Raw genomic sequence first — 19891 nt, 5'->3', positions numbered from 1 at the left:
GGTGGGGCGGTTCCCCCCCCCTGCCCCCCCCCCCCCATGATCGACGCCTCTGCTTATAGGTCTATCACTTAAAAATACAGAATTTACCCTCTGGCCTCATCCATGTCATCTTTATAAACCATTTTACTTTATAAAAAAATATAATATAGGCCCTATACAGTATATATATATACGGTACCGGTATATATCAAATTCAAAATCGTGCATATTTATTATCTAGTCCATGTGCATATACATGTATATATTCATATTGTGGTGAAAAATATGAGAATACAGAATCACAATCGACTATGGTCACTCTACTCCCCATACAATTCATCCAGTTATTTTAATTTTCGGATACCGTAGGCGTAGCAAAAAGGGGCGAGGACGAATCGGATGTCGTCTGAAAGTTTTGCTTTCTCGTCAACAAAAGTCGTGTAAGCATGTAGTTTGTAACTGGAACAGTAATTATCAAGTAGGAGATTCTACATTGCTTATTTATCAGAGTAAATTATACATTTTTGCCATGACGAAGCCCACGAAACGTCTTAACAAGCGAACACCGACTTCCAACAGGGCCGATGGTTCATCAGCAGGCGGTGGGAGGAATCGCAGCGGGACAGGTCAGGCGAAGGCTCGAAAGAGTATTGCGGACAATAAGTATGTACGGGTAGCGGCTATTATGTTTTTACCCATCCTGTTTGGTGTATTCGGACTCATTGTTTTCCCTCCATCTTTTGATTTATCAACAAATAACGTCACCAACCCGTCAAACTCGACACAGAAGGAGCCAATTATCCATGGAAATAAGCGCAGAAATGACAAAATCAGAGACAAAACGAAAAACGTTGAAAAGTCGACACAGTCACAAACAAGGATAGATAAAAAATCAAAGGAAAGGATCTCAGAGACGGAGAGCTTCAAGCCAGCTATACTGGATTCTCTTAGAATGCAGGAGATTAAGGTGGAGGGAAACATTGTCACTCCTGTTGAACTCACCCAAAACAACCCAGCATCTCCAGTGAAGTAAGTTTGCCTGGCCGTAAAATTAAGAACAGGCCTAAAATAATTAGGGAATCAATAGGCAGTTTCAAACCGCCTCGATCACAAGAATCCCCGTTAAATTACGAGAACATTTTTAGGCTAAAAAATACCCATTAATTATTCCTGCATTCACACCGCCCCGAAACATACCCTTCGGGATAAATTCCTGAAGTTAGGAGCATGCGCTATATGGTCTAATAAGCAGGCGAGGCCCGAGATTCAAAACCACTAGCCCAGCAGCCACCCACGGCGCCCGCGCCCAACGACACGCTGGGCTAAAAGTTCCCGTAAATTGCGTTCACATTGCCAAAATACCTGCGACCTTGGACAAAAAATCCCAGCGAAAGTTCTCGTAATTTCGCCAAGTACCTACTATTTAGCGGGTATTTTCTATCAGGGAAATTACGCGTAGTTTGCTTTCACATTACCAAAATACCAGGTATTTTCTGATCGGGGTAAATTTCCCGATCAGAGAATACCTGGAACTGACGAACTTCGAGGCGGTCTGAAACCACCTTATATGACATTTCAATTACAAATAGATCTAGTAGATCTACATAGTAGTACATATAGATCTTACCAATACCATACCAGTGTAAGCACCAATGTTTAGAATTAGACAAAAATAATAATCTGTTTTGGGAATATTCTTAGTCTTACATACTGATATTATCCTCCATAAAAAGAAGAGAAACAATTCTCCAGAATACTGAATAGATAGTTTTTCCAAGGCATAGTCATTAGATCTAGGCCTAGGCTATATTGTTGCAGTTATGTCCAATGCCATGGTCTGGATGCTGTTGCTGTCAATGGCCCGAATTCACAAAGGTGGATTCTGCAAAATCCACGGATTTTGCAAGATCCACAGTCCACGAATTCGCTTTTGTGATTCACAAAGGTGGACTCGACCGAATCCACGGATTCGACCAAGCCTATTACGTCATGATTTCGAGTCAACTGTTTGGGGTGGTCTGAAACAGTGGACTCTACAGAATCCGTGGATTTTAGGCGAATTGGCCAATCACAGCGCAGCATTTGGGTACATTTTTGTGCAGACAACAACCGCTGGGCGATGATTTTGCAGCAAAATTTAAAGTGGAAGACTGGACGTGAAAGTGGTGGAGAAAATACATGCTGGACCGAGCTCCGTGAAAATTGTGAGTAATTTGACATATTTTTTTGATGAGCAATATTTTGTGTAACTTTTTATGCATTGATTTGTGAAGTAATGTCCGAATTTATGTCATAAATGCATACGGTAATGAGAGTCGAGTTAGTGAAAAGATGTCTCGCGGAAATGGTTTTGTGTAGCCCCATAAGTACATTTCTGTGTTTGTCTTTCGCGAGCTCTGTGACACGGCTGGACGTTCTCGTTGTTGTTAGACGATTAGACCCTTCACTTTTCCCCCTTTTCACTCGGTTCTTCCGAAATTTCTGATTCCTCCTGACCCTGTCGCTGGATTTTCTTAGATCTACATGGTCTATCCTACTCTAGCCTGCACGCCTGAAGGCTCCTGGAGAGTAAAAATCAGTCGAGTTGTACTACTAGTACCGTACTCTACTACGGTGCACTCAACTTCAAGTCTCACTCTCAGATTTGTCAGAATGATAATCAGATTCAGAACTGACAGAATTTCAGTTAGTACTATCCATGGTCATGATGGTCATGAGTATGCCTACGGGCCGGCTATGACTACGTAGGCCTAGACTGATTTCTACTCTCCAGGCTAGTCTTTTCAGCAATTTTAAAGATTTCATTTGAGATGATGAATCGTTTCAAAGAAAATAAATTTGGGAGAGTAGTCATGTATTTTTATTTTAGCAAAGATGGGACAATTTTCAGAATACAGATTTGAGAGAATTTTGTCAAACTGTAATCTCAATGTCTGAATCTCATTCTAGTCTCATGCTCATCTTTCTTATGACTAGTTTCTTTGCCATTGAAACTTAACCCTATGTCAATTTCATTTTCTATGCAGAACAAAAATGGCAGAAAATCACCATGCTCATTTAATGCATCTTGATCATGTCAACAGGCTCAGAGAGGTAAGCTTTTGTTTCGATTGAACAATAAACTGATGCAGTGCTTATTGCAAAATATTACCCTTTTTTATAACTGACAAATTGTGACTTGTTTCTAAATATGGAGGTGATGTTGGTTGAAGCACTAGTGATGAAACCAACATGGCAAATTTTCATTCCTACTTGCACAAGCAGTGACAATTTTCATCTAAGATATAAAAAATGGATGGAGTCAAAATGAATGAAAGGAGTACGGCAATTAAAGCAGCAGATTATTTGAAACATGTGACTTGATGTATGCAATGCATACAGTGTATATTAATGTAAAAAAATTAGGAAAAGAAAAAACAAACTTAATCCTAAATAGACTGGGCTATTTCCATACGGTACCTAAGAAGACTGGGGGGGGGGGGGCTGAATGTTTGCAAACCTTACTTATTGTTCAGGGAATCTTGAATTACTGTTTTTTTTTTTCATGTTTATCTACTCTAATTCTTTTTCATGTATACACAGATAGCCAATTGGCCCAGACCCTGACTGGATTCCTTTTGAGTTGTACATGGATGAAGCCTTTCGAATGCGGTATCACTGCACTCCATCTCATCAACATGCTTGAGGGTGATCTGAGGAGGAATACAGAATGTAGTGAACCTCTACCTGTTGTCATATGTGCCATCGATAGGACTAACGTCTACATTAGGAGTCCTGTTGGGGAACAAGCCCTGTACTTCCTTAACCGGAAGAACAGGTATTCTGTCACTGTGCAGATTGCATTTTTAATGTAAATGTATACTCTGTTATGCCAGTCTGAACTTTTGGGAAAGGGTCGATAATGTGACTTGTACTCCTATCATCATTCCAATGTCACTAAATATAATAGCTGTCATTGACTTTTTTAAGCATTGAAATTTAGATTGTTTTATTTCGCACCCTCTCTTTGTAATGTACTGTACAGTTTTTATTTGTCCTTTAAATATGCTCTTGAGCATTTTCCTTACAAATTTATTATCTAGACATTAGACGCTACAGACTGAGAATCTAAGTGACTCTTTCGATACTTGTGTTTGATATATACAAAATCTTATAATTCCATTGTATTTCTTTAAGTTTAGTGTGAAAATCATTCAGACAAAGACCAGATCCTTCTCCTATTAGGTTTACTTTAAAAATGAATACTCACTTTCTTACTGTCATGCTCTTCATGTATTTTTCAATTGATGCCGAAGTCATAAATCAATATTCAATAAATACTTAATCATCATAGAGAGTGAAGAATATGTGTATATTAATAACATAAATATAATATATTATTACCCATATTTGACATCTGAGCTGGACATTTAAAATGTATTGCCCTATAGTTTTCATGAATATTGATAATGAGTCAGGTACTGTATACTATAATTGTTTTTCTCAGTCTTTCTAGTACAATTTCATCCATTACAACATAATTCCTAATTTATGAATATATATCTATATAAAGTTTTTATGATATCAATATTCAAATGAATTCTCTATAATTTCCCAACCACATCGGAAAATCAAGGACTTCTGTAATTTCTTTAGCTGTAAGTATTTAATATAACCTGCAATATTGTTTATGCAGTGCGTCCCAGAAAAAACGAAACCGAGATTTATCGATGATTTATAATAACTTAATCACAAATACAATAGACAAATGACCTACCATTGTAAATCTCCTCTTTCATCTAAAATTACTTAGATTATTTCTCATTCACGCATGAGTGAGCAAAACAATTTGAAAAGGGGATACCAAAAAGTCATTTGGCGGGCTCTATCTGGGTTTCAAAAAGAAAAGCACGTTTTTAAAAAGTTCAATATCTGTTCTGTAATGTGATACTTCAATTACAGAAAATGGTCAAGAAATAACAAAGTTCTGGTTATTTTAAATAAGGCTTGAATTTCAATAATTTCATAAAATGAAGAGGGTTTACAGGCTAGCGTTTAAACTCACTCGACACTCCGTTTTGTTGACGATCAGCCATGCATTCAGTCTTTTTTAACCATGTGATAGCTTCTGTGGGAAACCGGTGAAAACACGTTTATTTAATGAAACTTCTTGACTATTTTTTGTGATTAAGGTATCAAATAAAAGAGCAGATATTGAACTTTTTAGACATGTGATTTTCTTTTTGAAATTCAGATACCCCCCCCCCCCGCCAAATGAGTTTTTTCTTGGACGCACTGAACAATATAAATCCCTCAAAAAAAGTTTGGAAATCTGTGTTTGGCCATTAATTTCTCCCAACTCCCAATTTTATACAATGCATATTTTACATCATTTAAAAGACCATTTAATTCTCTTTAAAATGATACCATGCTTGTTATGATTATGCCATCGTAAAAAGAGCAGGATTCAAAAGTGTTGGATGAGGTCTGAATTGAAAGCTGCAAAACGAGCAGAAATAGTCATGAAGGGTCAATACAGAACATGATTCTTTTTTCTGTGTCAATACAGATAAAAATCCAGTCAAATCTAGCCCCTGCTTCTGTCGTGATGGTACTGTGAGATAACATGGTTTGAGTCGTGGTTTGAAATACCTATGTTTGTTTGTTATGTGTTTGCTTGTGCAGAGGTGTGTTTGATTCCATGTTAATGTTGATGTTAAGGTGCATGAAAACAATCAAAAGAAACCGATGAGAAACCCACTCATCATAAATAAAAAAAAGAACAGTGACTTTCAATATCATGTCATTTTGCAACTTTTGAATTTTGACCTTATCCCACATTTCAAGGCACTGCACCTCCATGTGAACCATAATCATATCATGTAGGTTATCATTTTAAAGAAAATCAAATGGTCTATTCATTGATATTAATTACACATTGGTATAGTCCGAGGATGGATTATCGATCAAAGTCAGATTTCCAAACTTCTTTGAGGAGTTTATATTATTGGATTATATTTTTTTTATTAAATTCAATTATTAACAGAATATGTGTACATGCATGGATAGACCATTATTGATATTTTATTAATTAATCCTCGGAATTAGGGAAGCCAAGGGCTTTTTTTTTTTTGCTGCTTCAATACATTTCTGAAAAGAAAAAATGTCCATCTTGATAGCATGTTCAGCATTGGCAATTTCCATTTTATTTTCATATTCTTCCTCTTTTGTCACACGAGCTCTGTTGATGCCTTGGGGACAATTTTCCAAGCTCCTCTTTCGAGGTGATGCATTGCTGCTAAAAATTATTGACCAAAACCAAAAAAATATTTAATTCCATGATAGCATGATGTATTTGAATTTTAAGAAATTAATTTTTACATGCATGTCACTCGACTTGCAGAAAAATTAGTTTTAACAGTCATAATCTATGTAATCATAGTTGAATAATGTAAAGTGTGGTTATTCATGTGTGGAAAATGTGACAAAATAATATATTAAATTTTTGTCATCAAATTGAATCGATTGTGCTTTGAATTATTCCAGATATTATTCCCATTGGTAAGAGTGATCATAGTGATGGTATGTTTTATGTGTGTCAAAATCGAATATAATGTTTTGATATTTTAAATTAGGTGATGATGTTTAAGTATAAAGGATTGGAATGTCTGATAATGTTATTCATGATTAATTACCTGATTGTATCATGATCATGGTGTGATTCAAAGTGAATTGGCAATCAGTGATTACCTTGTTCTTATAGATGGATCCAGTGGTGCTTTAGTGATGTGGAATTGGTTGCTGTAAAAAAGATTAGTTTCTCAGTAACATATCTTATCATGTCTATCTGAGATTAACTCGATTAAATAATGAATTTCTTCTTTCTGCCACTTCAAGGCCGGTTGATCAAGTCCAGCTAGCTGATGATGTGCTCCTATTTTGTGTGTGTGTGTCTGTGTGTGTGCAAAGATACACAACCAATGCCAGCAAACATAATTTTTGGGAAATGGGGGGGGGGGGTCCAATACCAGCAAGCATTTATTTTAGAATAATATATTTTGGTTTATTGTGTATATGCTGCATATGTTTATGTTTTTATGACACTGAGCATGCTCAGTGCAGTCTCAAAAAGGGGAAATCCCTAAATTTGATTGAAAACCCATGGTTGAATCGATGGATTTGGTCGAGTCCACGGTTGAATCCATGGACTCAACCGTGAGTCTGGTGGAATCCGCGGATTTTTGAGTCCACCGTTGGTGAATCACAAACTGCAGAATCCGTGGATTTTCCAGAATCCATGGACTCAAAAATCCACGGATTCTAAAATCCGTGGATTTTGCAGAGTCCACCTTTGTGAATTCGGGCCAATAGGTTTGGGCAAAAGTTCATAATGTTTTTGCAGGGACTCAGTTTAGTTTTATAATTATGAGGGGAGCAATAAAAAGTTCTCCTAAAACTTTTAAGGGGAGCACTACAAAAAGCTCTTCTTTGACTAGACCAAAAGCTTCAGTCTCTGTATTTTAGTTGTTCCGCCGAACTGCGTTGGCTCACTCACCAATACATAATTGGGGATATATTACAGTAAAATGGGGATTACAGTAAAATGTCAGAAATTGTTGAATAAATCCCCAGAAATGACGGTTATTCCTGTCTATTCTTTGACTAGACAGGAATAACCGTCATTTCTGGGGATTTATTCAACAATTTCTGACATTTTACTATAATCCCCATTTTAAAATACGTTGTTTGTACGTACGGGCCTCCAAGCTCTTCAGTCTATGTATTGGTGAGTGAGCCAACGCAGTTTAGCGGAACAACCAAAATACAGAGACTGAAGCTTTTGGTCTATTCTTTGACATACAAGGGGAGCTCTCTTGTCCAATTTCAAAATGGATGGAGGAACGTTCACTAAGTTACAACCCACAACCAATCAAACAATCAGATATAGATCTATGCAATATTTATCTCATTGAACTTGTTAATGTCATTATTGCAAGTGTGTTTCATCGCTTTAATACAATACAATTGTGTGTTATTTACAAAACCTTGATAGCGAAAGTTTTCAAGGATGACTCGGAACAGTTTGATCATTGACTGACACTCTTGTTTTGAGAGCGGTAGCGAGTGATCACTCTCACTCCTCTTAAAACTGAGTCCCTGGTTTTTGTAATGATGAGTTATATGCCAAATGATCAGTGATCCACTATTACCCTATGATCATAACCTTGTTCATTGAATGAGTGCCTATGCCCAAGTTTTGTGAAAATAGTCCTTATACTATTATAACATTTCAAAAACTCAACTTTGGTTATGATTCCAAATGTTGATACCACAACTTGTGACCAGAAATATCAACACAGGCTATGTAACAGTGAAATAACACTGACTCTGTCTATCGTATAGGAATTAGAATAGAGGTCGCCTCTATAGGCCAGGCACCACCTTTGCTGATGAAGATTCAGTGTTTCAGTTCACTTGCTTCCTGGGCACAAGTGATATCAAATTGATAATATATTTCGGTATACTTTCTGTAATGCTCTCTCCTGCAGGGTGTACAAGATTGAAGGCTTTCTGACGGACCGAGAATGCAGCGGTTTGATGAGGGTTCACCAGCATTACCTAACCAAGACTAGCTCTCAGAATCCAATCATTTGCTTTGACAGCCTGAGCACACTGAGACGACACCTACAGGATGCAGGGATGAAAGGTGTTACTGTGTCTTATAAAGATTTCACAGAAGGTACCATGATGCTAGATTTGACAGGATTTCTTACTTCTTAACCATTTACCTATTAATACCATTTACTAGATAAGGATATTTATGTTGATTTGATACTTTAAACTGCATACACTCATTTGGTAAACGTTTATGAAATAGATAAAGCAGTTTATTATGTGGTTTGGGCCAGTAGATTAGTCTCTGGACTTAGAAACAAAGGGTCAAGGTTCAAATCCCAGCCATGGCATAAATTTTACCAGCAAGAAATTGAACCACATAGTGCTGCACTCCACCCAGGTAAGGTAAATGTATCCCTAGCAGGAATACTTTCAAATGCTCGTGCGCTGTAAAAGGCTGCCAGGCTAATCTGGGGTAATTATATCCAAGTCCTTTGGAATCACAGGGAGACATTGTATCATAATTTAATTTCTTCTGTACGAGAACTGTATATTTTTTTATTATAACAATAAGTTGAATTATTTTCAAATATCAGGAACAGCCTGCATAAATTCCAGTTTCTCTGAGAGGCTTGGTTCGTCCCTGACATGGTCCCGCAGTACGTCCTTCTACCCGACAGAGAGTAAGTTTTCCACAGTCTTTGAGGATAGGGTCTTCCAAGCAACAGGGCTCAAACAATCTAATGGCGGGAAATTCCAAGTGACCTCGTATCCAGAAGGAATAGGTGAGTTTAAAAATAAATGGATGTAATTATGTACAGTAAACATTGATTTCATGAGAATGTACGCAAAATCAATTTAATTGTCACCAGGGGCCCGTTTCATAAAGAGTTACAACTGTTGTAACTTTATGGCAACTACCATGGTAACCTTGATTCTGATTGGCTGATGAGCCCTGTTACCATGGTGGTTGCCATAATGGCAAAGTTAAAACAGTTGCAAGTCCTTTATGAAACGGGCCCCAGATTATCCTAGGTCTAGATCATGTACAGTTTAAACTGAAATTTATGGCCTGTATTCTGAAGTCGGGTTTAATTTAAACTCTGGTTTAAGTTGTGGTTTAACTATGGAAAGCCAGCCATAAATCTCTAACAGTAGAGGTTCAATATATCAGCTCAATTGACTCCCAAATCATTATTAAGTGCCTAGGAAGGGGGAAAGACCCAAGAATTTGGTGAAATGTCATGCTTATTTTGCTTGTTTCTCAGCAATTACACAATTTCTTCCAGAATCCTTGGGAACATACATGTATTCTTTATTCACACAAACAGACATTTGTGTGTACACTTTATTGGATTCATTACAAACTCAATTTGAAATCATTTCCACAATTGGCATATATTACCTTTAAATTGTTCCCAAGTTACTTATCCCTCTTGAAAGACAATTACATAAAGACAGTGTTCAGGATAAAAAAAAACATTACTGTTCTAGTTACAGTGTACTTTTAGTAATGATTATTGCAGAAATTTTGTGCAAGCAGCAATTAGCTTAACTTTACAATCCATACAGATGTTGATATTTAAATATCCATATTAACATTTTAAGTATACCACGATACCTTCTAGAATTTTGAGGATGGTTATAACCCATGCCAGGTGCTGTTCTCGACTAGAAGTTTTAGGCGGGCTTAAGAAATATTCGACGTTGGTTTATTAATTACAATGAAAAGCAGCTTAGTGTATGTAGGAGACTATACTGACCAAGCAGCTATCTGATTTGAAAAAAAAAATGTTGCAAGGTAGTCTATTGTATTGCAGAAGATCAGTGACATGATATACCGTACTCACATTTTAAGAGCGTGTAGCACCCTTTTGGTGCTTCATAACATATTATATGTAGTGAAAAGGATAAAGACCTTGTAATACCCCCCCTCCCCCTTGTATGGATATTGAACATCCATAACTAGATGGTCAGAGCAGAGAGTTTTTATGACCTCTGTACAGACTGAGAGAGAGTGAGCGAAAGAGAGAGCCAGTGGTCAGTTCTGGGTAGTATGAGTCAGGGTCTGGTGGTCATTATTCTCAGAAATAATGACGTGAATGACATGAATGACGTAGAAGTATTTTGGGGAAAAGTTGATGGACTCTTCCATCTTTGCTACCCTAAAGGGGTGAGCAATTATTGTTTACTGGTTTTTGTTTATTAAAAGAGATGACTAAGGATCAACAAGTATTACTATTTATAAATATACACACCCCTTTTAAAAAATAATGACCTGTCAAAAATACCTTTATATAGAAGTTCTGGAGGCATCTTCTTCACAACTTTTGAGATGGAGAGGAAACATCCTCCATAAAGTTACTATCATGTAACTTCTCTTTTTCCTGATTCTCAGGTATCTATCCTAAAGTCATCCTATATTTCAGTACTGTATTTGATATTAAACGATTGCTTGTTATACAAAGTTTTTAAGATTATTGGATAATTGATCTTATAAATTTAATATTCGATTTAAAGTTATTTGTCCACAATTGCTTTTACACATTTGGCTTATTATCAATCTTCGATTGAATAATATTTTGAAGTTTAGTTTTACATATCTGATGATAGATATTATTCTATAGTCTACATCTTATTGAATGTTTGAATTTCTTATAATTGTTACTAACCAGTTCTGATTATTGTTCATAGTAAAGCACTTGTTATTTATGACTGTCTAGCAGCGCGAGCATGGTGCGAGTTTTATAGTTGTGCCTTTTGAACTTTGCGAATTACAAATCTTAAGCATGTCGCGAATCCAAAACAACTAAACGGTATTATTCTGGTCAAGCAGATAGGCTGAGTTCCCTATCTTGCCGCGTGAATACCATGCGGACTCTAATGTATCTGATTAAAGACTTTCCTGAATATCATTGTGCTAAACCACTTTATTTCATGATTGATTTGATATACTATTGTAAAATGATTTACTAATCCTAGTTATAAAAGTATTGAGATGAAGTTTGATATTAATATAAGAGATAATTAATCATGTTTTGATTAAAATGAATACACAACTTTCGAGATGGAGAGTAAACATCCTCCATAAAGTTACTATCATGTAACTTCTCTTTTTCCTGATTCTCAGGTCACTGGTCATCTGACCATGAACGGCATCCATATTTTATTTCTTTCTGCACTGAGACCCTCAATGTTAATTGTTATGTTAGTTTCAATGTCATTAAGTTAGTCTTAATAACAGTAGTTGTTCAACAACTATTTTAAAGTAATGTTGAGTTAAGTTTTTAAGTATCATTTGAACTATATGTTCATACCCATTCAAATTATTATGTAGCCAAGAGTTACATCATCTTTTATCTTTGTAAATATCATGTATATAATGTTCATTTATTAGTGTAGAATTAAAGGAACAAATATCCTTTATATTATTTGTATGTTAGTTTATTTTATCGGGTTTTATAATTTACATTAGTTAATAACATAGAGTGAATGTTGTTGATTGATGGTGTCTGAGTCTGTGATGTGTGATTATTACATAGTAAAATAATTACAACCTAATAGTGTTTATTTAATTTCTACCTCTGTAGACGGGCAGGGTGGGGATTCTTTGTAAAAAATCCTTCCGCTGCACTGTTATTATTGTCAAGTAAACGATCCTTCCCCACCCGAAACGGTCCCGTGCTACATTTAGAACACTTGATTACGTAAATAGAAAATGACATTCTTCCATATATATGGCCTAAATATATATATATATATGTATGTACATGTGTTTTTTGTGGTTGAAATTTTGGGGGCTTGAGCAATTTTTTAAATACTGATCTGTGCGTGTCAGAGATGGACCCTGCCAGCTCATGCTCTGGAAGTGTCCACTGGCCCCCCTTTAAAAGATGGTGTGTGGTCAAACTCTCTCTCTCCCTCTTTTTCCTTTTTTAGATAGCTTAAGACTTTCATTTTTGAAAGAGAAGATTTAGAAAGATATGGGGCCCATCTTACAAAGAGTTGCGATTGATCCGATCAATCGAAACTATGGAAAGCCAGCAAAGTCTACATATATACATGTAAAATGCATGTTTGTTCCAAACAAAAATTTAAATATGAATGTATATCTGTAAATTCATTGATTTCTTGACAATTTGGTGTGTTCTCCTTTGTTTTCAAAGGACATTTTGCAAATATCCTTTTGAAAAAATTATGACACCGATGGATTTCCATAGAGATATGATTGATTGGATCAATCGTAACTCTTTGTAAGATGGGCCCCTGGTATTCATAAAACATGATCCATGTGGTGTAATAAATTATTTCTTCTTTATCATTGATGATCAGGATACAAGACCCATACAGACTGTACTCTGGGTAACCACGACAAGAGGGACAGGTTTGCCACCATACTGGTGTATCTGCAAGATGTGGAAGAAGGAGGAGAGACAAAGTTCCCTGGCAAGTAAAAGGGAGTTTTCGTATCGCGCCGCAGAACATTGCTTTCAAGAACATAGAAAGTGTATTGTCAAATGCCCCTCATGACAAAGAACAGCCAAGAAGTTTTTGTCAAAAATTGGTGAATCAAAACAACCTTCTTGTCCTTGACTGTGGATAAAGGACAATTTGTAATTCTTTTTTAGCTCTGAAACCTAGGACGAACTTCTGTTCCGGTTCACCAATTTTTTTACAAAGACCTCCCTGTTGTCATTGTCATTTGATGGACATTTTCATTACATTTACGGTTTTCTAGAATTCGTTCTGCGTGGCAGTGCAAAACTCGCTATGAAATGGCATGATGCGCATTGCTCTTTAGCCTTTTTACATATTGTTTGGTTAATTTTAGGAGTGGTGCTATAAACATTTTTGGTTCAACTGGTCTAAAAGTAATTGACTTCCTTCTCAGATAGGCTAATATTACATGGGCTAAATCCATTTGGTTTGCCATCAATCCTTTTATGGTATTTAGATATCAGGACTCAAACTTTTTCCATCAGATACTTTTCAAATTGGAGAAGATTGGGGCCTTCTGACCATCACGTATGTTGAGACGAAGATGAGAAAAGATAGCGTAAAATAAAAAATAATCATTATAAGAAGAGGAATTTGATCAACTCTGACGCAAACAACAAGATTTACCAATACTTTACGTCTACTCGTGATGATATGGACATTGAAAACTGAGGAAAAAACAAGGAAATTGCCCATGACCACCCGATAATGCCATCAGGGATGGAGCTGAGGGTAAAACCAGATCCTTGGCCAAGAAGAAACAGCGCATTAACAGTGTTCCACCTGATATTGAGGGGACTTATTGTGAGCTAATCAACAAGATGAACTGCATGTTTGAAAAAAAAAATCAAATTGATTGTACCCATATACATCAGATTTTCTAATTAATTTTTTACACATGTATTTTCTCTATCTTTATATAACTAATCATTTTTTTACTGACAATAAGGGTAGATAATCTCTGAATTTTCTCTAGAAACATTATTACCTCGGATCTTCTCAGAAAACATTGCTTATAAAATCAACGTCTTTCCCCTTGTTTTCGTTGCTTCTGGCACAGAGTTGGGAATCAGCGTGAAGCCAAAGAGAGGTCAGGCAATCGTCTGGAATAACATGAACAGCAACGGAGAATGTGAACCCATCTCTGTACATGAGGCAGCCCAGGTCAGGAAAGGACATAAATACATTATTCAGAGATGGTAAGTTGAACTAATAACGCGAGCGTTGTGGCCTAGTGGATTGGTCTTCGGACTTTGAAACAGAGGGTCGTTGATTTGAATCCCAGTCATGGCGTAATTTCCTTCAGCAAAAATTGATCCACAATGTACTGGCAGGAAGTAATTCCTCAAAAAGCTGCTAGCACGGCAATCAGTAGACTAGCTTAGCTAGGGAAATAAAGGGGTGTCTAGAGCACCTGGCAAGGGTAATATATGCAATACGAATACCCTATTTGAAAGTATTAAAGTGTTTCTTTGGTCCCAAAAAGGGCTGTCACACCTGTTGCACCTGGGCAATTAACCAAGCTTTTGCTAAAGTACCTGCATGTATAGCAAGCTGTTATTTTTTTCTTTCATTTTATCCTATTTCTGGATATCAAGAATGTTAAATTGTTCCCCAGGGAGTGGAGAAAGGAATACATATGCATGGTGTCTGCAAAAGCCATGATCTGATGATCAGGCTAATGACATCTGTAGAACGCTTAGAGTCATTTTTGTCTCACCTGCATAGCAGAGTGAGACTATAGGCGCCGCTTTTCCGACGGCGACGGCGTCAACACCAAATCTTAACCTGAGGTTAAGTTTTTGAAATGACAGCATAACTTAGAAAGTATATGGACCTAGTTCATGAAACTTGGCCATAAGGTTAATCAAGTATTACTGAACATCCTGCCTGAGTTTCATGTCACATGACCAAGGTCAAAGGTCATTTAGGGTCAATGAACTTAGACCATGTTGGGGGAATCAACATCAAAATCTTAACCTAAGGTTAAGTTTTTGAAATGTCATCATAACTTAGAAAATATATGGACCTAGTTCATGAAACTTATACATAAGGTTAATCAAGTATCACTGAACATCCTGCATGAGTTTCACATCACATGACCAAGGTCAAAGGTCATTTAGGGTCAATGAACTTTGGCCGAATTGGGGGTATCTGTTGAATTACCATCATAACTTTGAAAGTTTATGGATCTGATTCATGAAACTTGGACATAATAGTAATCAAGTATTACTAAACATCCTGTGCAAGTTTCAGGTCATATTATCAAGGTCAAAGGTCATTTAGGGTCAATGAACTTTGGCCAAATTGGGGTATTTGTTGAATTACAGCCATAAATTTGAAAGTGTGTTGGTCTAGTTCATAAAACTTGGACATAATAGTAATCAAGTATCACTGAACATCCTGTGCGAGTTTCAGGTCACATGATCAAGGTCAAAGGTCATGTAAGGTCAAAGAACTTTGGCCACGTTGGGGGTATTTGTTGAATTGCCATCATATCTCTATAAGTGTATTGGTCTAGTTCATAAAACGTGGAAATAAGAGTAACCAAGTATCACTGAACATCTTGTGCGAGTTATAGTAGTTTTCAAAATCAGCACTGCTGCTATATTGAATCGCGTGATGCAGGTGAGACGGCCAGAGGCATTCCACTTGTTCTGATATAAAAGCGGAAATCTGATATTATTATCGAAATAAAAAGGTCTGCATAAGCAACTGCCTTGTGGGGAAGGAGCAACTGTCTATATAGACCGCCTGTTTTGTTTCACTATAATAACTTTTCCGCTTTGTGAAAAATGTATTGCAGAAAGGCTTCCTCAAAGACCACCTGCTCATAAATACTACATTTCTCCTTTGTGTGGCCTTTTAGAACGGTTTGAATGTATTAATTTGTATAGGTTTACGGGTGTTCAGTTTAAAGGTAAAAATAATGAAGTTGCAGCAAACAAATGTTTTTTTTTAGAAAATCTAGTTTAATTGTCACCCTATTATCATAGATCTAGACCGGATGGGTGTTTCATAAAGCTGTTCGTAAGTTAAGAGCGACTTTAAGAACGACTGGTGATCCTTTCTTGTGGTAAATGGTATATTCATTGGTGATGGTTTAGTGCGTAAGAAAGGTTCACCAGTCGTTCTTAAAGTCGCTTTTATCTTACGAACAACTTTATGAAACGGCCCCCTGGTACATTAAACTTCTCTTTGTGAAATCATGAAATCCTAGCTGAAAACTGACAACTGACAACTGATCACTATTGCCAAAAGCATATGGGGGACAGTGTATTAATATTGCTTGGAAAATACCAGGCATTTGATGGAATTCTGTGTTTATTTTGCTTATTTCTCAGCCATTACACATTTTCTTCCAGAGCCATGCAGCACCTATTTTATTATTTATACAAAATACTTGAGGGGTCATTTTATGAGATTCTGTTCAAACTCAGTGTGAGGTTGTTACCACAACTGCCATTTAATCCTCTCCTTTATCCCAGGTACTATTATCAGAGCTTTGCCTACCTTGGCAGGAGGGCACCTGAGCCAGCCTTGCCTGCCAGAGCACCGGGCCAGCCGAGGGTGAGCTGTGACGAGTACGAGCATGGAAGCTGCCGTTGGTACGATGAATGGAACAATGACCACCTGACAGAGTACAGAGCCTTGCAGTCTGGGTTATCCTGATCAAGAAGCCGAGGTGCTGTATCCCCCTCCATAATGATAGTAACCTAATGTCCCCTTATGCATTTGAGGTGACAAATGCGATCCTGATTGGTTGCCGGTGCATGTGTGAGTAATCATATGTTTGGCCTAACATATAGATTTACTAATGACCTGCTATTAGCAGTCATGAGTAAAGAATAATGACCGATCATGGTTTGGGACGAGGATGAATTTAAATAGCAATAGTTAAACCGTGCTTGTTTGCATAATATGGGAATTGTCTGCGATTGATCGCTAACCTTTCTGTTACTGAGTCCAGAACGTAGATATTTCCTGTATTTTGTATGAACAAACATGGTGTGATGATTTTTATCTCTTAAGTGTATCCTTATATTATTGCAGAATAACGGAAATCAATAGAATAGAACCACAAAACTGCAAAATTCTGCCTTTTGCAAGTGATTTGTGACATCGCAATGATCACGGTAAAAGGAATTTGCATTTTGACATTGAAATTGATGCGCAAATAGTATGCAGAGCGATGTTTAAGTACACTTACGTACCGCGTACTACGGTCTCATATAATGTGGTTGAAAACAGCACTGGCATGCGTGTAACAATGAAAACAACAACAGCTGAACATTAAACGGGTGATACAGGCTCATGTTACCCGATTCGTCTCCAATTTGTCTCACAAATAAATTGACCAATGAGATTACAGAATTAAAGATGGCCCACTTAAAAATACACGGATCCACATCATATCTCATGAAATATATATCACATGATTTTGCTTGAGTATAAGAATACTTATCATCATTTGTTCCCTTTGCGACCGCTTAAACCATTGACAATGCCTGGGATGTGTCCAAACTGTACCTCTTGCATCTAATTCAAAGTTATATCTTAAATGATGTGTATTATTGTATATTATTATTATTAGTTCCCATAAACTACAATAAGGGTCACTTTGTCGACCTCTTATACATGTAAGTATAATGACCTGCCATGGCTTTCCAACTCTCAGGGCAGATCGTGAAGCCTGGCGTACCATTGTTGATTCGTTCTCGGATGCTTCAGATTTGTAAAAATGAGTATATATTTTATTACACAAAAGTGGTTCTGATAAGTTTGACAAGTAATAAATGTTGGTGAAATGGAATCATCTGAGATTAAAAAAGGCCTGCATATCCGTGCATTATAGTGTGTTTGAATTTTTAAAAAAATAACAAAGGAAAAAAAATTCTCTGTTGTGAGGTTTCACCAGTCGATTGGCTTCTTTGGGCGCATTCACCCGTACATTGGCCTCAGCCCTCCACATTTTTAAGGTCAGCCCCTTCCCACTTCCAAAACCATTCCATGGCCCCTGTACTGTTCCCATACACATGTAGTTCATGAAGCTGTGAATACATTTTTTCTTCATGTGTTTTTTTAATATAGTTTAATGACAGAACTCTACATCTAATATTAAGTGATTGTACTGTGTGATTTTGTGTCAAAATTATTGTGCAATAAATGATTTCTACCAAATTGTTGTAATTATTTCTAAAACACTGCACTGGTTTGTTTTTATTAATTTTGGTGAAGTAAAATAATCTCTCATAGTAGATTATCAATACTTATGGACTATTTCCCGGGACTATTAAGATCATAAACATAATTGGAGAGATAGAGGCTTGGGGAGGGAGGGAGAGAAAGAGAGAGGGAGAAAGAGAGAAAAGGTAGAGGGGGGGGGGGAGGGAGAGGTGCATAGAGAGAGGGAGAGAAGTTGAGGAGTTTTTTTTGTCTTGCCTGCAATAGCAGAGCGAGACTATAGGCGCTGCTTTTCTGACAGTGGCGGCATCGTCGTCAACATTCAAATTTTAACCAAGGTTAAGTTTGTTAAATGTCATCTTAACTTGGAAAGTATGTGGACCTTTTTAATGTAACTTGAACATAGGGATAATCAAGTATCTCTATCCATCTTGCATGAGTTTCAGGTCACATGACCAAGGTCATTCAAGGTCAATGAACTTTGACCATGTTGGGGATAGTTTTGGAAATGTCATCATAACTTAATATGTGAAAAAGCCTCAGAATTTGACAATTCTTAAATCAACATTTTACAATTTCCAAACACTTCCACATTACAAGAAATTAAGATTAGTTATAGGGAATATATATATATTTGTAATGTCATGTGCCACAGGTTCGACCACTCAAGTAAAAACACATTTTGATAAACATTGCAACATTTTTTTTTTTTTTTTTTTTTTTTTTTTTGGGGGGGGGGGGGGATTCGCAGTGTGTCTGCTCATACTATCTGACCACAGGCAGTGGTCATCATAACTAAAGAATATTTCCTGGCCCGTAAGTCTGCAGTGAGGTAGGGATCTTTTGTGTACAGTCTGCAAGAAAATATCAAGTGAAACATATGCCTGCCATGTGTTAACCCTGCGGCATCAAACGTGGCTTCAGAGGAAATTAGTGAGATGGTACTCCATCCCTTTTGCCTCCATGGTATTACCGATCGTCTTGCATGATATTCTCTTTATGATATTCTGAAACAATCAATTGTACAACATGGAACAACAAAATTTTCACTGACAATGATATAATGTACATGTATGTATTGAAGCAATTTATTTTTTCATGAATAGATTGTATAATTTATATATATATATAATTGGCAAAAATATATAATAATACAGTAGAAAAACATATACATGATATAGTACAAAAAATGTCCTATTAAATAGTAGATAAGTTTGTCAAGTCAAACATGATCTAATGATTTGCTAAGTCGTGTCAATGTATCATTGTCTGACTTAACAAGCGACCGTATTGCCTTCAAAGCTGCTATTTTTTCCCCATTTTATTATGATATGATGACGTATGACGTAACGATCCGTCATGTACTGTTACTGCATTCTTTGCCTCTCAGCACGATGCAGTCCTGGTACGTTTTCAGCTTATTCAAATCATTAAAAAATTCCATTCATTGCATAGGATATAGTATACATAAATATGCAATGTAATTTACATGAAAATACAGTAGAGAACGACGTTTTTTAGTTCTCTGATTGATTTTTATGGATTGATATCAATGATATGTACACAGAGTTAACCTCAAAGGACTTGGCTATGTAATGAGGACGGGGGGGGGTGCATGATGCCCCCCCCCCTTCTG

At 36.7% G+C, this 19891-nt stretch overlaps 1 protein-coding gene and 1 long non-coding RNA gene across 2 annotated transcripts; both read left to right on the top strand.

The window, feature by feature from the left end:
- Nucleotides 1–331: 331 nt before the first annotated feature.
- On the top strand, nucleotides 332–18273 carry LOC129274093 (uncharacterized). Its single transcript, XM_064108508.1, has 6 exons — nucleotides 332–1008; nucleotides 8508–8698; nucleotides 9171–9359; nucleotides 12907–13020; nucleotides 14132–14270; nucleotides 16560–18273. The coding sequence occupies exons 1-6, from the start codon at nucleotides 509–511 to the stop codon at nucleotides 16741–16743; spliced, it is 1317 nt and encodes a 438-aa protein (XP_063964578.1). The 5' UTR covers nucleotides 332–508; the 3' UTR covers nucleotides 16744–18273.
- Nucleotides 2078–6477, top strand: LOC129262954 (uncharacterized). Its single transcript, XR_008584733.2, has 3 exons — nucleotides 2078–2183; nucleotides 3006–3072; nucleotides 3562–6477. It is a non-coding gene; the product is annotated as an uncharacterized LOC129262954 (long non-coding RNA).
- Nucleotides 18274–19891: the final 1618 nt, after the last annotated feature.

This window comes from Lytechinus pictus, chromosome 13 (assembly GCF_037042905.1).
Source record: "Lytechinus pictus isolate F3 Inbred chromosome 13, Lp3.0, whole genome shotgun sequence".
Lineage (NCBI taxonomy): Eukaryota > Metazoa > Echinodermata > Echinoidea > Temnopleuroida > Toxopneustidae > Lytechinus > Lytechinus pictus.
This window is presented reverse-complemented; position numbering and strand designations above follow the sequence as displayed.